This window comes from Stylophora pistillata, chromosome 6 (assembly GCF_964205215.1).
Source record: "Stylophora pistillata chromosome 6, jaStyPist1.2, whole genome shotgun sequence".
In the NCBI taxonomy this organism is placed as follows: Eukaryota; Metazoa; Cnidaria; class Anthozoa; order Scleractinia; family Pocilloporidae; genus Stylophora; species Stylophora pistillata.
Window position 1 is genome coordinate 20,503,845 of NC_142524.1, and position 17,459 is coordinate 20,521,303.

The window sequence follows — 17,459 nt, forward strand, 5'->3', positions numbered from 1 at the left end:
ACAGAGTTTATAGATGTTTGCTTTTGATCTTCATGGGTAGCCAATGTGCATCTGTGGGGACCCTTCCTAACCCTTGAGGATCCATTTGCAGGCACCATTTCGCAATCGAGTGTTAACTCCTCAAATGCAGGCATACAATTCAGCAATGAAATGCAGTTCGTTCCTCAGTGGAGTGGTTGTTTGGAGACGTCATCAATTGTTTCAAAGTGTCATGTACTTCTGTCCACTCCATAGTCCTGGACATGAAATCACAAAGATTATTTAACACACAGTTCAACTAAATTTGGTTGTAGCACCATATGGTAAATTTGACTTGAAAAAATGACAACGAGTTGTAAATGTCATATGTTTTAATTATAAGAACAAGGAGACTCGCTCCCAATAAACATGTAAGCCTATTTAGTATTCATTCCCAATCTCCACTAGCACAATGTAAAATACGTGTAACATTTAAAATTGGCCAGTGCACACGAAATCTCAAATTTAAAATAGATGGTAATTAAATGCGTTTCTGTCTGACCAGCTGTTAATAGATTCCAACGTTTGGAAAAACATTTCCAGCAATCCTCTCCACAGTGAACTAGTGACTTACATCAAGCTTACGTGTTGTAAAGTTGGAAATTTGGAGCCTATAAACACCAAATAAAAGTTTCTACACGATCCTTCATAAGCCTCGTCATTCCTTGGCTTCAGCTATTTGAACTTCAAGTAGTCTTTGAGGTTTGAAAAGGAAAACTTAGACTTTGTACTTACGCACTTCTCCTGCCGTTCACCATGCCCCCACTGCTTCGATCCTTCGACAAACCCGGCTTCAATAATAAAGGCAGATTGACACAGTAAGGAACAGCAAGCTTGATAAATAAAGATGTTTAGTGTATTTCAACAGGAGACTGTATGAAGCTGAGAAAGAAGCGAGATAAATCCATGTACCACAGACTACGCCAAAACCTTCCCACTGGCTTAGAAGGTTTTTTCCGCTAAGGTTAGATGGGAACAACTGACAAGCCCAATGAGTCGTTTTTAGACAATTTTACTTCCGGTAGCTGTAGCAGCTAGGCATTTATAGATTATGCTAGTAAAAGTGGCATATATGCTAGTAGCATTGCTTTTTTTTTGGCCAAATTATGCTAACATTATGCTCTTTTTTCCAAATTATGCCATTGTTTTTATAAATTATGCTCTTTGAAAAAATGCAAATAAGTCCAAAATATATATTTTTTAACTAGAAGCCGTTCGTCTACAGGAAAGAAACGCAACAAATCCACAATGAATTTGAAATAAACATGTGGTTCAGGTTAACATGCACACTAGTACTAGATTATACTCTCGTGTACCTCATCTGCGATTGTTATATTGCAACATTACACTTGCTTGCAGGTAGTCAGAAAGTGCATTCTCTTGCTGCTTGTGGAAAGATGCTGAAAGCAGGCTAAAAACTCTTTCTGCGGCAGCAGAAGAAGGTTGAACAAGTAAGACTTTCAAATAATGGCATCAAAAATGATCCGATAATTATCAAAATGCGCAAATTATGCTAGCATTGCTACTTGGCAGAAATTATGCCAGTTTGCTCGAATTATGCCAAAAACTATGCTGGCATAATCTATAAATGCCTAGTAGCAGCGCCAGCCGTAGCGATTTACTTAAACTCCCTGTTATTTCTACTTAGTTTGATGTCAAGGAAGAACAATAATAATAAGAATAAAAATAATAATAAAATAATAGCAATAAAAAAATAAGAAAGATAATAATAAAACAACTTATGACTATGGTTCAGTTAAAGTTTTTTATTTCCTCTGAGTAATAAAACCTTTTCAAAACTGTTGGATGAAAAGCAAGGCGAACAAATGTTATACAACACCTGAAGTCCATAACAGCACCAAACTTAGCATTGCTTGAGGGGTAATTTGACAAGCTTCATTTAGGAGGTGCTTCGCTCATGTTTCAGGGAAAAATTTGAAGCGCTTGAAATTAGATAACAGATCATAACTGTGCTTTTGCATCACTCTTTGAGTACTCTACTCGAATATATAAATGACTTAAATATTTCCATTTTTTGTTTTGAATATGAAATGACATAAACATTGCGCAGCTTTAATGATGGTCATTTTTTATACTTCAGAGTACAATTTCTCAGTACAGCCCACAACATTTCCCTTTTTTTCGACTGAGGCGAGAATTTTTTAAGATTGGTAAGTCGCTATTAACTTGGTACGAGAAAAAAACAGTTGTCTTAGACTGATGCCATGCATTTAGTGCGATGTTTTATCCATTAATTTTTAAATAGCTACTTGTCAAGACAAGGCCGGGTGTAATGCTACATAACTTCGTTTAAATTTGTGTGGCGACAGGAAGCTGAGTTAAATGAACAAACTGAACTTGACAGCCACTGTTTACAAGCAGGTAGGGATATCGTCTTGGGAGTACAGGTGACAACTGTGTTTCTATTGTTTCCCCTGACATGGTAAAAATATAATTTAATTAAGGAAATTGTGTCTTAAGCTAGCATTTGATGGGTCTCAAACGTCTAATAGCTTCACATTTAGCCCACGACACCAGGGAACAGATTGCTTTCTGTGTCATGCATTCTGTTTCTATCTGTCTTCCTCTATCGGTGCTCTGCTTTGTGGTCCCCAGCGCTGTCAGATCACAAGGTTGGTTTCAGCAGGACTCATAAGTCACAGTAAGGAGTTAGGAGTTGTCGCTTCTCTAATTGAGGAAACGGTTTCTTCATATCTACTTACAACTGAGTCTTTACTTACGCTGAATTCTTTGCTGGATTGTAGAGTTAGCTCGGCTCCAAAAAATGTATCCAAGAAGTAGGGCTAAAATTTCGAATAATCTGCAGCGAGCGATGCAGAGTATTCATTGATCAAGTGACTACTCTCATTCCTCTAATTCAACTTTCTTTGATTCAATAGTGAAGATAGTATATTTACCACACAATATTCGTACTTTATTTTTACTTAGGAAAGTAGATTCATGACACGATTGAATAACTCTTAGTCGATGAGGCCTGCGACGTTAGTCGTTCAAACTCTAATTTGGAATGCGTAAGCTAAGTAAATCCATTGACTCGTGAAATCACAAAAGTTAGCTAAACCGCTAATAAATTAGTTGAGGTGATTCCTCAGAAAAAAGTAAAATTATCGCACTTTTTTAAAAATTTTTTTTTTTAACCTTAAATGGTCCCAACCAATTTCTGTTTTAAACAATGCAATTATGATGCACCAAACTTACCCCATTGCTGCCAGTACTGGCCCTAATTACGCGCGTCATCAGTTCATAGTACCTTTTGCGGTAGCTGGAAGCAATGGTCTTAAAGTAAAAATTGAAAAATGTCGCAAGCGTGTGGGACAATTCGATTTATAATTTGTGCAAAAATTACGCAAATTTAAACTACATTGACTCAAAACGTTCCTCGAGTCGTTGCTTTTAAGGTCATCATTTACATCTTCGAGTAACGGGCTGCGTGCACGCTTTAAACTATAGTTTCAATTTCCATTCGACTGATGACATTTTTAATTTCTCCTGTTTAAAGGGGATCATCTGTACACGAAAATTATACAATAAAAATATAGGTCACCGTGCTCGTTCGAGTGCCAAAGACCGTCATACCTCTTTACTTTTTGCAAATACCCTCGCCAAAAAACTGCATCCCTTTGTTTGGAATGATATGATATGCGTGACTGCTATCTACTTTGTTTTCCCTATCATTGATCATCGCGTTAAACGCTATGTTTCTAAATACAATTTATCCACATACAGACATTCTGTTTGTTTCTAAAGTACAGACATTTTTTTTCAAACGCCGTGGAACTTAAAAAACAATTTTTAGTTGTTGGCAGCTGTTCTTGTCAACTCGAACGCAGTAGAAACATTGCGATTCATCCCTGAAGTCTAGAAATAGCAGATCAATTAATTATGAAAATTTTATGAAGGGGAGAAGATTAATAAATAAACGATAAAGTAAGTTGAATAAGAAATCAACAAAGTAGAAGACTGAATGAGTTTGAATATGGTAAGGTTTTTTGAAAATTGGCTCAGTCCTAACCACCCTCAGTTCCTATCAAATAGCTTATTTTTGTTATAATCGGTCGGAGTCAGATCTAAACAAGATGACAGCGCTCTAGGTATGAGGTATAAAAAATTGTAAAGGAGATGTATTCATATCATGCTATTTAAATGACTGCATGGCTAACCAAGTTGAAGTGCTAAATTAGCAACCGTAAAGATTACAAAGGCTGACGTTTCGAGCGTTAAGCCTTCGTCGGAGCGAATAGAGGAATTGTGGGTTGTGTGTGCTTTTAAGGGCAGAAAATGGAGCTAGGTTATTGGTGGGAACATGGCAACGAGAAAAACACGAATAAATTAGTGGAATAAAAAGCGTTCGTTGATCCCTGTGGGATTTAGACTAGCGGTTTGAAAGATAACCTTTTGTTCAAGAGTTTTACGGCTTTCCGTGCTACCTAAGTGTAAGGAAAGACCGCAGATTGCTATATGTTGCTTAAAATGATTAGGTAAATTAAAATGTCTAGCGACTGGTTTCGATGTGTCCTTGTCATTCCTTTCCACGTCGCGAAGGTGTTCTCGGAATCGGTCACCTAGTCTTCTGCCTGTTTCGCCGATGTATATCTTTTCGCAATAAGTGCAGGTTATGCAATAGATTACATTGGCGGAGATGCACGTGTAGTGCTCGGTGATCTTAATGGATCGTTTGGGTCCCGATATTTTATCAGTGTTGTGAATGAAAGGACACGTTTTGTATCGTGCACGAGCGCATTTAAAAGTGCCTGGTTGGTCATTAGTCTGAAAAGAACTTCTGACCAAAAAATTGCCTATGTTTTTGTCGCGTTTGAATGAAATGAGCGGAGGCTGCGAAAAGATAGTGCTTGTCTCTGGATCATTTTGAAGTATTTCAAAGTTTTTAAGAATGATGGATTTAACTGAGTGGTTGTGAGGGTGAAACGTGAGAGTGAATGTAATGCGGTCGGAATCTTCCTTTTGTGACGTTTGTAGTGCTGAATGTCGATCAATAAGTTGGGCGCGGTGGTAACCCACTTGAATGACAGAAACAGGGTAACCACGTTTATCGAAAAACTGGCGCATTGACTCTGATTTATGGTGGAAATCAGAGTCATCACTACATAAACGATGAAGTCTTAGAAACTGAGAAAAAGGAATGTAATTCTTAACGTGAGATGGATGCGAAGACGAATATAACAAGTAATTATGCGAGTCTGTAGGTTTATAATACACACTAGTGCTTAAATCGTTGCCTTCAATTAAAACTTTGATGTCTAAAAAGGATAAAGAATATATATATACAGGTATATTTCAGAGCCGGGTGAAAATAATTGACTGCGGTTATGAATTGAGTCAGCTCCTCTCTGGTAGAGGAGGTAGCGTCGATACAGTCGTCGATGTAGCGACCGTAGAGTTCAGGTTTGGACCCGTTGTATTGGCTGAAAAATTGGTGTTCGACAAAACCTACAAAAAGATTGGCATAGCTAGGTCCGATTTTGGTGCCCATGGCTACACCATTGGTTCGTTTGAAGAAGTTGTCCCCGAGGGAAAAACAATTGAGTGTGAGCACTAGTTCGGCTAAGCGTAGTAGTGTTTCAGATTTAGGTTCCTTAACAGTACGTTGATCAAAAAAATGTTTAAGGGCCAGAAGGCCTTCGCTATTAAGAAAGACAGTGTAAAGAGACGTAATATCCATGGTGAAAAGAAGTTTGTTTTGGCCAAGGAAATTAAAGTCGCGAAAAATTTGAAGAGCGTGTTGGCTATCTATAATATATGATGGTAAAATTTTGATGATGGGAGCCATAATTTTGTCTAGATAGCTCGAGATAAGTTCGGTAGGGCAACTGCAAGCCGAGACGATGGGCCGACCTGGGTTGTTAGGTTTGTGAATTTTAGGTACAAAGTAAATACAAGAAGTTCTAGGAGTGGTTATGATGAGATTTTTTTCTGTGGCCTGCAATTCATGTTTAGTTATGAGTTGGTTGATCGTATTCTTGACGGTGTTTTGATGACTGGCAGTGAGGTCTTTGTCAACCTTTTGATAAAAAGAGTCAGAAAGTTGCCGCAAAGCTTCTTTTTGGTAGAGGTCGGTGCGCCAAACAACGACTGAGCCGCCCTTATCGGCCGCTTTGATAACTATGTCTTTGCGTTTTCTAAGACTTTTTAGAGCGGACCACTCTTCAGAAGAGAGATCATAAAATTTGGTACTACGATTGAAATTAAGTTTGTTGATATCGTGGCGGAATTTTTTGATAAAAAAGTCTAATGATGCGAACTGGCCCTCTGGGGAGTCCATTTAGACTTTCGAGTCGGAAGTGTTTCGAAAGTGTCTTAGTTCAAGGTGTTAGAATCATCCTCTTTGTCGTGAAAAAAGGCTTTTAAGTGAACGCAGCGAAGGAATTTTTCTACGTCTTGTTTAATTGAGAATTCCTCCCTTGTTTTAGAAATGGGGACGAAATTTAAGCCCTTAATAAGGACGGATTTTTCTGAATCGGAAAGTGAGAGGTTTTCTGGAATGGTAACTACAGTTTTGAGGTTTTCTGGTGATGAGTGGTTAGCGATTTGGGGACCGATAAGTTGGTCAAATTTTTGGGCCTCAATTTGGTTCAAATGATCGAAAAGTTTCGAATTCTGAGTTTCCTGGATTTTGGCGAGGATAGATTGTAATAAAACTGCTGGACAGATTTTGGAAAGTTCAGAGCGGCAATGTAGTATTTGTTCGGTGAGGTGATTACGTTTTTGGCACATAGCTCTAATGGTAATTATCATGATGTTACGTGAAAAAGAATTTTGGGCGCACTGAATTTGGTGATGGTATTGTTTGGTGAATGAAGATGCATAAAAATTGGAGCGAAAACCCTTGGGAATAACTTTAGAATGAAGGCAACTGCTAGCCGACTGGTAGCTGTTAGTTTTTTAATAGCTTGTGAAAACAAACGACAATGATATATTACTTTATTGCCACAAACGAGCAGGGTTCACTACACTGACCCAAATAAAAGAATGATCAGCCCTTTGCATGAATAAGGGAAGGCTTAGTCATACATAAAAATATCGCAGGCACTGGTTTACAAGTAAATAGAATTAGCAACATGATGTGGTGCGTGTAACAGCTGAATCGCAAAATTCTCTTGGTATGGAAAAATATTATATATTAGCTGCAAGTGAAGATCATTAGCGGGTCAAAAAGTGTGAGTGCTGTGAGAGCTCCGTTTTCAGAGCATAACAACATGGAACTTTAATTTTCATGGCTGCGTTCAGGGCCATGTATTTTGTTTGTATCCGTCTTTTCGTGTTGGAAATTTTTTTCATAATACCTTCGGCTGTCACATCACAAGGTTAGTTTCAGTATAACTGCTCTTCAGATTTACTTTGGATTAAGCCCTTGCTAAAAAATCTCAGGTTTGAATATGAAAATTCTTCACGGTTCGATTGGATCCACAAATTCTTTTTAAAAGAAAGAGCGCTCCAATCTCTTTAAACTATGGATAGATTTCATTTTAGAGATGGAGTCCATTTCCCAGCGATCTTTCCGTGCCCAAATATTTACATTTTTACAAAATTAAACACTCATCAAAGCGTGTAAAACCGGCCTGAGAACTTCTGCCGAAAAATTTGAACGCATTTTTTTTATCATTATAAAAACTCAGTTTTCGGTTGATTATGCAATATCGGGGTTATGATGGAAAGCACGGCAGTCAAGCAAACATATTCAAAGCATATGTTGTTTAGGAAGAACTATATCTAGACTTCAATTAACGGTCGATGGAACGTAATGATGAAATGGAACATCTTCTCTTACACCAGTGGTTAAATATCGTTAAAAAAATTGACTAAATACTCTTCCATTAGTTTGTGACCTCTATGCATACACTGGATCGCGTTTCATGGTTTCGAAACTTTAAAAACAATTTTCGGTGCAGGCAGCTTTTCTTGTTAACTTGAACGCAGTAGAAACTGCGTCCCTGAGGTCTAGGCTGATAGCAGATCAATCAAATGTAACGCTTTTATGAAGGGGAAAAAATTAATAAATAAACAATAAAGTAAGATGAATAAGAAATAAGCAAAGTAGGAGACTGGAAAATCATAAAAAAAAGAAAAAAATTAAAAATCGCGAAATAAATTTGAATAACCGGCACGATGAAAGCAAAATGGAGTCGAGTACGAGCCAGCAACAATTTTCATTTTTCAGCGCAGTAAACAGCGATATTTCGATAGGGAGAAATATGTAGCTAGCCTACCTAAGGAAATTAGTTTGCTACTAAGTACAAGTACGAGATCTGGATACAAACAATAGTGCGAGCTTCAAAAATGTCAACATGCAAAACTAAACATGTCGCCTCGATACGATCGCACGATTGTTATGTAAAAGGGTATTCAAACAATATAAAACAATGATGGTTTTATTTAATGAACTCTAGGGTTTCCAGAAGCTATAACCATAGCCTAAAAAGAAGTTGACTGAATAGAAAACAATTGGGGAAAGATTGGGAAATTGCGACAAATTCAAAGATTTACGCATGCTAAGACATAGATCACTCGAATGAGCTTTATCACGTTTCCTCTGATAAGGTTTTTGAAAATAATTGGCTCAGTCCTAACCACCCACAGTTCCTATCAATAAGCCTATTTTGTTACAATCTGTCAGAGTCAATCGAATATAGTTAGAAAAATGACGAATTCAGTATTATTGGCAAAACCGTCTTAACGAATTTTAGTTCTTATTTCAAAAGGTCAGGAAATATAATTTCCATAATGTGGCAAAGAATGATTTAATGCTGAGAAATTTGTTTCAAACTCGTGGAAGCTTGTCCTTCTCGAAATACTTGATTCTTAACCGAGCGCGAAGGCCGTACTCGGTGATATTGGCCAGAGGCCGTAGCAGTGCAGACGGAGCGTAGCGAGGTCTATACAAATAGGTCCAAAAACGACCAAGGGCCACTATTCTCCAGTACGGATCGAACACGCAAGGCTGCTGCGTAGATTATTGCTCTTCTAACAAAGCTATTTATTTTGAGTTTTCCTGCTTTCGAGAACTAGGATACACGACTAATTACCGTTTCCGTGGAAACGGTCTATATGGGAAAATCCCGACCAAGTAAGAACCAATCAGAACGCTTGGATTTACTTCAAGACTACCTTTCCATAAATTAAAAGTGAATGTTATTATTTCTAACATAATATCTTCTTGGCAATACACTCAATTCAATTATTACTTCTGTTTTAAAGAATGTTCCATCGCAGGCCAATGTCGTAATTTGGAGTTCAGTCCTGAAAGAGCTTTCGAAGGGAAACGTCTCATGAACCACACGATTCGCATCGTAGAGGTAACGGTTGCCAGGTTTTGTGAGAATGTGTGTTACATGGAGCCCGACTGTGTCAGCATTAATCTTGATAAACGAGCGAATGGAAGTGGAGGATACAAATGTGAACTAAATAACGTTACTCACGAAGGACACGAACACCATTTGACAGACCACAAAGATTTTTTTTACCATGCAGCTGAGGTAATGATCATTTCAAATCAAACGTTCTTTCCTCTTCCTGACACTTTTCTTTACATGATGTACTAAAATTAGAGCTTAGACAGTGCTTCTCTCATTTGGGAAAGGCCTCTCTTCTATGTTCTCTTTGATAATCATTATTGTGTGAACATGCCAAATTAATTTGACTCAACTTTACTGCCTTAATTTGTAAAGTTTCTGTGTATCCTTTACCACTCTGTGTTATCGCATCGAAGTCAGTGCAGTATGTTGGTTGAATACAAGTACTCTAAGCTTTCCTTCGGTTAACTCCAGATCTACCTCTCTTTTCTATGCTGTTGTCCAAATGTAACGCTTTGGTCCTGCTAGTCTTTTTGTTTCAGTTATGATCTCACTTTTTTTGTCTTTTTATAGAATGCAAATAGAATGCATGTGGGCACTAACCAAATATTTGATTAAAAGGAAAATCACCCAGAGCTAATGATTTAATAGCGATGAATTTGAAAATGAAAATGACTTGACAGTGATGACGATCATCGTTTTAATGTCAGAGCTACTGTGTCAAAAATCCTTGCAAGAATAACGCTAGATGTCAAAGCGGATTCACAGACGAAGGCTATCGCTGTCTTTGTATGGCTGGATTCAGTGGTCCAAGGTGCAGTGAAGGTAAGCAAAGTCCCTGTGCTGATCTTTATAGAGACTAGTAACTGAATCACAGCAGTTTATCAAAATCGGTTGAAAAAGAAGTACAAAATCACTTTGTTTTAAGGTTTGTCTATCAACAGAATACACAGATAGTATTTTCAAATTTCCACTGCTTTAAATTTTACTACAGTATCCTTCGATGTCTTTCTAAGCTAATCTGCATCGAATGGAAGGGGTAGTATTAAACCAAAAACGACTACGCCTGCCACGTGCAAGCAGTTATCTAATTGCACCTCCAATACTTAGTGGACGAAAGAGATAGTGCAAATGTGACTGCTTCCCAGTATGAGGCACCAAAGTGGACAAAAATGCCGTTTAGCAATTTTCTTTCCAATTATATAAATATGTTCTAAACTCAAGATTTTTGTCCTCAGTTTACATATTAGATGCTAACTTAGTGAAATATTCATGCTCCTTTTCCCATTTATTTTCTAAACTCTTCAGTTGCATTCTAATTGTAAAGAAAATACGTTACAAGTACGGAAAAAGTTATTCTAATTGAAATGTGTTTTAGATGTTCTAATGTTCTTATTACATTATATTTTGAAAAAAGAAAAGTATGCTAATATTGTTCTTTTCATGCCAAGTTTGAAAAAAACTCTGCTCATAAGAATGAAAAATTATCCTATTCTCAGTCCGAAAATACATGGCAATTGCAAAAAACACACGGCAATTGCAAAAAATACATGGCAATTGAAAAAAAAGCGTTCTAATTAGTATGCAAATTTATGCCAAAAGCATCGTGGGCGTTGAAGGTTGATTTTGCGCCAAACGTTCGCCATTTTTCTTTAGGTCGATTGAGTTATTAATGGCGAGAAACGGGAACTTAACGTCCGATCTGCGGGAAGCTATTAGCAAAATCAATGAAGTTGGTCGACTTCTGGCTCCGCTGACTTCAAATCCGTTTGAAGAATTATCAACATCGAGCCATGAAGTTCCACACGTAAACAGACCGACCGTAAACAGTGAGGTGAGCGACCCTCAATCCATCGCTCCATCGGGGAATGTAAACCATGAGCTTCAGAGACTTTTCCCAACACTCAAGCGTTTAAATGAGCAGGCTAGCCCATCATCTTTTCGTCCTGCTGAACATCTTACTTTACGTGGCGGAAAGAAGCGAAAACGTCAAACGCCGAAAGCGAACGCGAACTGCAAGAAAGGGAAGCCTGTGTTCAGAGACATAGTACTCATTCCCAACCCAAAGCACAACAGGGTACCGACTCATAGTGCCCAATTACAGTTGGAGAGGAAAGGTTTAGTCATTCGGTCTGTTTACGTGTGGAACTTCATGGCTCCATGTTGATAATTCTTCAAACGGATTTGAAGTCGGCGGAGCCAGACGTCGACCAACTTCATTGATTTTGATAATAGCTTCCCGCAGATCGGACGTTAAGTTCCCGTTTCTCGCCATTAATAACTCAATCGACCTAAAGAAAAATGGCGAACGTTTGGCGCGAAATCCACCTTCAACGCCTATGATGCTTTTGGCATAATTTTCATACTAATTAGAACGCTTTTTTATTCAATTCCATGTATTTTTTTGCAATTGCCATGTATTTTTTGCAATTGCCATGTATTTTCGGACTGAGAATAGGATAATTTTTCATTCTTATGAGCAGAGTTTTTTTCAAACTTGGCATGAAGAGAACAATATTAGCATACTTTTTTTTTTTTCAAAATATAATGTAATAAGAACATTAGAACATCTAAAACATTTCAATTAGAATAATTTTTTCCGTACTTGTAACGCATTTTCTTCGCAATTAGAATGCAACTGAAGAGTTTAGAAAATAAATGGGAAAAAGAGCATGAATATTTCACTAAGTTAGCATCTAATATGTAAACTGAGGACAAAAATCTTGAGTTTAGAACATATTTATATAATTGCAAAGAAAAATTGCTAAACGGCATTTTTGTCCACTTTGGCGCCTCATATCCCAGTCCAATACCTTCTGTGAACGGAAAGGTAGCTTGTCTATTTCTGAGCAACTAGTTTTCTTGATAAAAATCAAGTACAGAAATTAGTAAACTATATTTTCAAACTATAAACGAACGGAATAGCAGATTAATTGTTGTTTTTGTTATTTTTGTTGTTTTATCTAACTTCATTTGATGCCATTTTTCTAGACACAGATGAATGTGTCACAGGTTTACACAATTGCAGTCCTAATGCCTATTGCAACAACACCAACGGGTCTTACAACTGTACATGTAAACCTGGATTTACTGGAAATGGACAAGAATGCAAAAGTAATAGCTTTGGTCAAATAAATATATTTTATTATATGCCTTGGTGTGAGGTTTCGCTCAGTATTTTTACGAGTTGTACTGTTTTTCGACAAGCTGAGTTGGCTCGGTATTGCCTTTGACGGAACGTTCCTGGTGCCAAGTGTCACGTAAACATCACAAATGATCTAACTGAACTTAACCGTAAACAGAGGATATCAAATGAGACATTTTTCCTGAAAAGCAGTTTGTATTTTCTCAGTCATGAATCGTATCATCCACTACTGTAGTATCCGTAACACAAAGAAATGGACACAAAGTCAGTATAAAACCGCCATATTCTCTTCTGCACACGTCAACCTACTCCGAGGGTCCCGGATCTAGTTACCATTACCACAAATACACAATACTTAAAGATTAACGAGCTGTACACAACTGCTTAGCGAATTGGAATTATTTACTATGCCCCACTATGTACTGGCACGATGACATTACAGCCAATAGCTAAAAGCGATTTAGCTTAAAAGTAGGCAAAGAAGAAAATATGATCTGAAATACATCAAGAGAAAATTTTTAAGAGTTTATTTCTAAGAAGCCTAAATATTATTGCGTAGCAAAAGAAAGATAAAGCTTTAAATCTTTTTTGGCCAATTTTGAAATCAAATGCGCCTTCACAGTTTAAAACGGATTCCAAGGAGTTTAATTCTGTGCCGCAAGTATTTCAGGAGAAAGTTGCAGCGGGTTCAGCTACCTTTGAAGTAGCAACTTCCTACAAGTATTAAGGGCAACTGAATGGACATCTTATAAGAGATATTAGTATAATTTCAGAGCTGAGCAAAGAGTTTCCAGCAATCTCATTGGTCAGCGGTTCCTAATATGACGCTACCACTCCACGCGGTTCATATATGATGTTAAAATAAAATGTTAATAAATGTTACTAAAATGTTATAATTTTATAAATTTCTCTGTTTTTCAGTTTTGAAATTACACTAAAACAATTATTCGCCTCAGGTTCGGTGAATATTGTCGAACAATCCCCTCGACTTCGTCTCGGGGATTATTCGACGATATTCACCTCGCCTTCGGTGAATATTGTTAAATATAACGTCTAATAAATGAATTAAGCTTTAATACAAAAAAAACCTTACAAATCTCTTAACGAACGATACTTTTCTCACTTTTCCCAGGAGTTACTTCTTGTAATGAAATCTACAACAACATCAAGTAAGTCAAAAAGGATATATATGTAGATAAATTGCTCATTAACTGTCGAACATTATTGCTTGGGTAAAACAAACACTTGCTTTGCAGTCGCATAGGTTTTTCTCCGTGGAACAAATAGTGACCTCGGACGAATAGCCGAGCACGCTCTCTCGCTAAATGGAGGCTTACTTCTCCCCTTTTATGTAACGCAGCGTAATGATGGAAGACGCATTTTACCAAAAGATAAACGTTAGCTTATTGAAACTTATCTATTTAAAATAAGATTTGATTAATGATTATAAATAAGTTAGGAATTTTATTTATTTAAATTACGTTTCACCTAACAGTTCACTTAGTTTCTATGCATTTGTTTCCTTTTATTATCCAAATACATTATCTCTATTTGCTTATTTAGTTGTATCTCTGTTTATTCATTTATCATTTTTTGACATCACCATTGTCTTCATTACCGTTAGCATCATAATCGCTCTCATTGTTATCATCCTCATTTTGTCTTTAGTTGTAATATTTGTTGTCATTTCTAATCCAGAGGGGCCAACATGAGCATTGTGGTTACCCTTTTTGTTGACTCCCAACCAGTCCCTGTTCTTTGCCACATGGGAGATTTTGGATGTGGAAATGGAGGATGGACGCCGGTTATGAAGATTGACGGCAGAAATGTATATATTTCAAGTCTATTTTTGTTACGCACGTTGCTATTATATGTGCTACTTTAAAATTTAACCGAGATATTTACGAACTGGAATTAAGATCGGATACATCTCTGTTGGTTGATAATAACCGCCTTTACCTGGCGTCAAGAGTACCTGATTGGATGGCGTAGGAATATTATAAGAGGTCCGATTTCTTGACTTCATAAAGTCAAACACTTTCTTAGACTAATACACCCTTTCCCTCTATGAAAAATAATTAATGAATTGCAGAAATGACACATTAATCTAAAAAATTCGGAACTAATTTAACTTCTACAATTTATGTACAATAATACTATACTGCCTATTTGGATCAAGTGATCTGAAGAGGGCTTTCGTTCTAATCAAGACCTCTCTTTAAAGCATAAATTGTTTTAATCGTAGTTAAGGTCATAAATTATTTTGGAGAAATAAAAAAAGGATATACATATGTTTGCTTTTACTCCAGATAACCTTTCATTACAATAAGCGTTACTGGAGTGATTATAATGAATTCAACCCTACTGGGGGACAAACTGGTTTTGACGAGCAGGAAACAAAGCTACCTACATACTGGAATACATCCTTCTCCAAGATCTGTCTCGGCATGAAGATCGACCAACAGCTCAAGTTCATTGTTATCGACAAGCACGCCGACTCTCTGTTCGCACTGATCGCTGACGGAAAATATCGCAGCACATCACTGGGTCGCGACATGTGGATATCGCTGATTGGTTCAGACGCTTCTTTGCAACAGAACTGCAATAAGGAAGGTTTCAATGCAGATTTTAGTTGGAGAAAAGGCGGTGCAAAGGCCAGAATTGGCATTGTTGGCAACAAACGCAACAATTGTTCCGCATACACTTCAAGGATAGGATTTGGCACCGGAGGGTGGCCTTATTACTCGATCTCGTGCGGCAACACAGCAAGTTCCTCAAGAGGTAACGGAAAAAAGGGCATTAAAGCCATGGGATACATCTTGGTGCATTAAAAGAATAACAAAAAAACATCATTTTACTTGTCGCTATGCAATTGAATTTTTTAGCTTGAGCGTAACTATGTTTTGTATAATCGTTGTAATTTGACCTTAGTTATAGACAAAAAGAAAAAAAATATTGAAAAATCCTGGTAGAAAAAACAAAACAAAACAAAATCTATGGTGTGGCGCTAACTTCTCGAGAATGAATCGTGGAGTGAGGCAAAATAGTTAAAAAAAAATACGGATTTTACAACATTTAGTGTAATCATTGTAAATATGACAACATAACTGCAATGGCGCGTGTCTGGAGCCATTTTGTTAATCTTAAAGGAAATTCGTTATTTTGGGTGAGACTCCAGTATTGTGCAAACGGTTCAACCATGTTTTAGGTCATTTTGGTGAGGCCAATTGACCATTATCGCACGTCCTATTCATCCTTTTTACGCTATTCCCAGAGAGTAAGGCTATTTAAAGTATCCTCGGTCGAATGCAGCTTGTGAGCTTACGGTCTGTCACGCAATATTTCAATCTTTGAGTCTCCGTGAAGAAAAATTTGTAAGTAATGTTGCCTCTTTCAATAAAAATGATCTTCCTCAAGGAGGCTGGATATAGTTTTTCACTTTTCTGATGCAAGATATTTCAACTAAAATTACGAAGCTTAGCTTTAATGAATCGCGATCACATTTTCCCCTGAAATAAAGATATTATTGAAGAATCAGTTTGTTGTAAATATATTGAAAAATTCGTTGTCATGGCAATGTTGCTGGCTTGCAAAGCTGGGTCCAAAATTAGACTTGACTTGAATTTTCTTAAAAACTGGACGGTGAATTTATTTTAGATTTTGCATGCGTCCTTTGACTGTCTTGGTCTGCTTGACTGTTAAGTTTAAAAAAATTCTGTCAGAAAGTTTAAGGAAAAGAGGCCTTTTTTAGAATTCATCGTTAACTTTTTTGCCCTCTGACAGAATTTTTTCGAATTTTTGTAAAACACGCACAGAGCCGTTCAAAGTTAACATGCAAAAAATAAAAAGAATTCACCGAGCGGAAACGGAAATACGTTTGTCTAAAGTTTGAAATTTCCGAAAATTTCGACTCGACAAGATGGGTAACTGCGGATGCGCAACATTTGTGTCACGCCTCGACACTTGCCACGGACGCCACAAGGTTTTGAACGTCGTCTTCGCCGAACGTCCTTCGCGCTCTTCTAAAGAGCTTTATTTTGCTAAGAGAGATTCACCTTCTGGGTGGATTGCGCCTGGAAATGGCTGCTGCTCTATTTGCCTTCAAAGTGCTGGATTTTTTTGTGCAAAGTGTCGGGATGTTTTGTTCCTCTTGGAGCTGATCGACACGATGTGGTTGGCGATTTGCTAAGAATGGAGACCAGTGCTTCCTTCCCACCGTCGTTGTAAAAATCTTTTAAGTCACCGTAACACAGACCGCTTTCTGCAATTTTCTGAATGATGTTTTCTTTGACGAGGAGCCCGTTATCGCCCTGTGAATAGAGCTTGTCTTTTAAAGTTTACATGCGTTCGTGGCGTCCGTCAAGAAAGTCCATGTCTACGAAAGCGAAGGAAGTGGATTTCACATGCTGTTGTTTACAATGTCAGCACTTGTTAGCTGCAACGGGGATTGAAAGAGGACACAGTGGAGGGAACGTACATCTTCCAAAGCATCGTGTGCGTTGAAATCTTCATAAAAAAACAGCTTGATACACAGAAGGGAGATTGCTTTTACATGGTTTTCCGTCAGGATTGAGAAGAGCGTTACCACCTTTAGCGAGTGTTTTGATGAGTGTAAGGCTATCGGCGAAAAACACTTTCTTCGACGATAATGTTTCTTTATTTGAATTTCCAGCACATCATAGGAGTGTAGACGTGTCGAATACAGAAGAATTATGGCAAATTAAAACGGTGTGACAATGCGTACTGCTGGAAAGGAAAGTGGTAAAAGATTGAAGACATTCGCTCAGGAGTGTACTGGAACATTCTCTTTGAGCAAAGTTCTCTCACCATTCACAGTTTTGACAGTGACTTGTTTACACGAGAAACGTAGCTGCTGATATTGCATGTAGGTAGCACCTATTTAGTGTTCCGGAAACCAGCCACGATATGGGAAAATAGTTCCGACGATCGCAATCGTGTTTGCGGCC

At 37.6% G+C, this 17,459-nt stretch overlaps 1 protein-coding gene across 1 annotated transcript; it reads left to right on the top strand.

The window, feature by feature from the left end:
• Window positions 1-2,571: 2,571 nt before the first annotated feature.
• On the top strand, window positions 2,572-15,977 carry LOC111342401 (uncharacterized). Its single transcript, XM_088762721.1, has 7 exons — window positions 2,572-2,651; window positions 9,253-9,530; window positions 10,058-10,172; window positions 12,339-12,461; window positions 13,625-13,661; window positions 14,191-14,320; window positions 14,802-15,977. The coding sequence occupies exons 1-7, from the start codon at window positions 2,579-2,581 to the stop codon at window positions 15,321-15,323; spliced, it is 1,278 nt and encodes a 425-aa protein (XP_088618847.1). The 5' UTR covers window positions 2,572-2,578; the 3' UTR covers window positions 15,324-15,977.
• The last annotated feature ends 1,482 nt before the right edge of the window (window positions 15,978-17,459 follow it).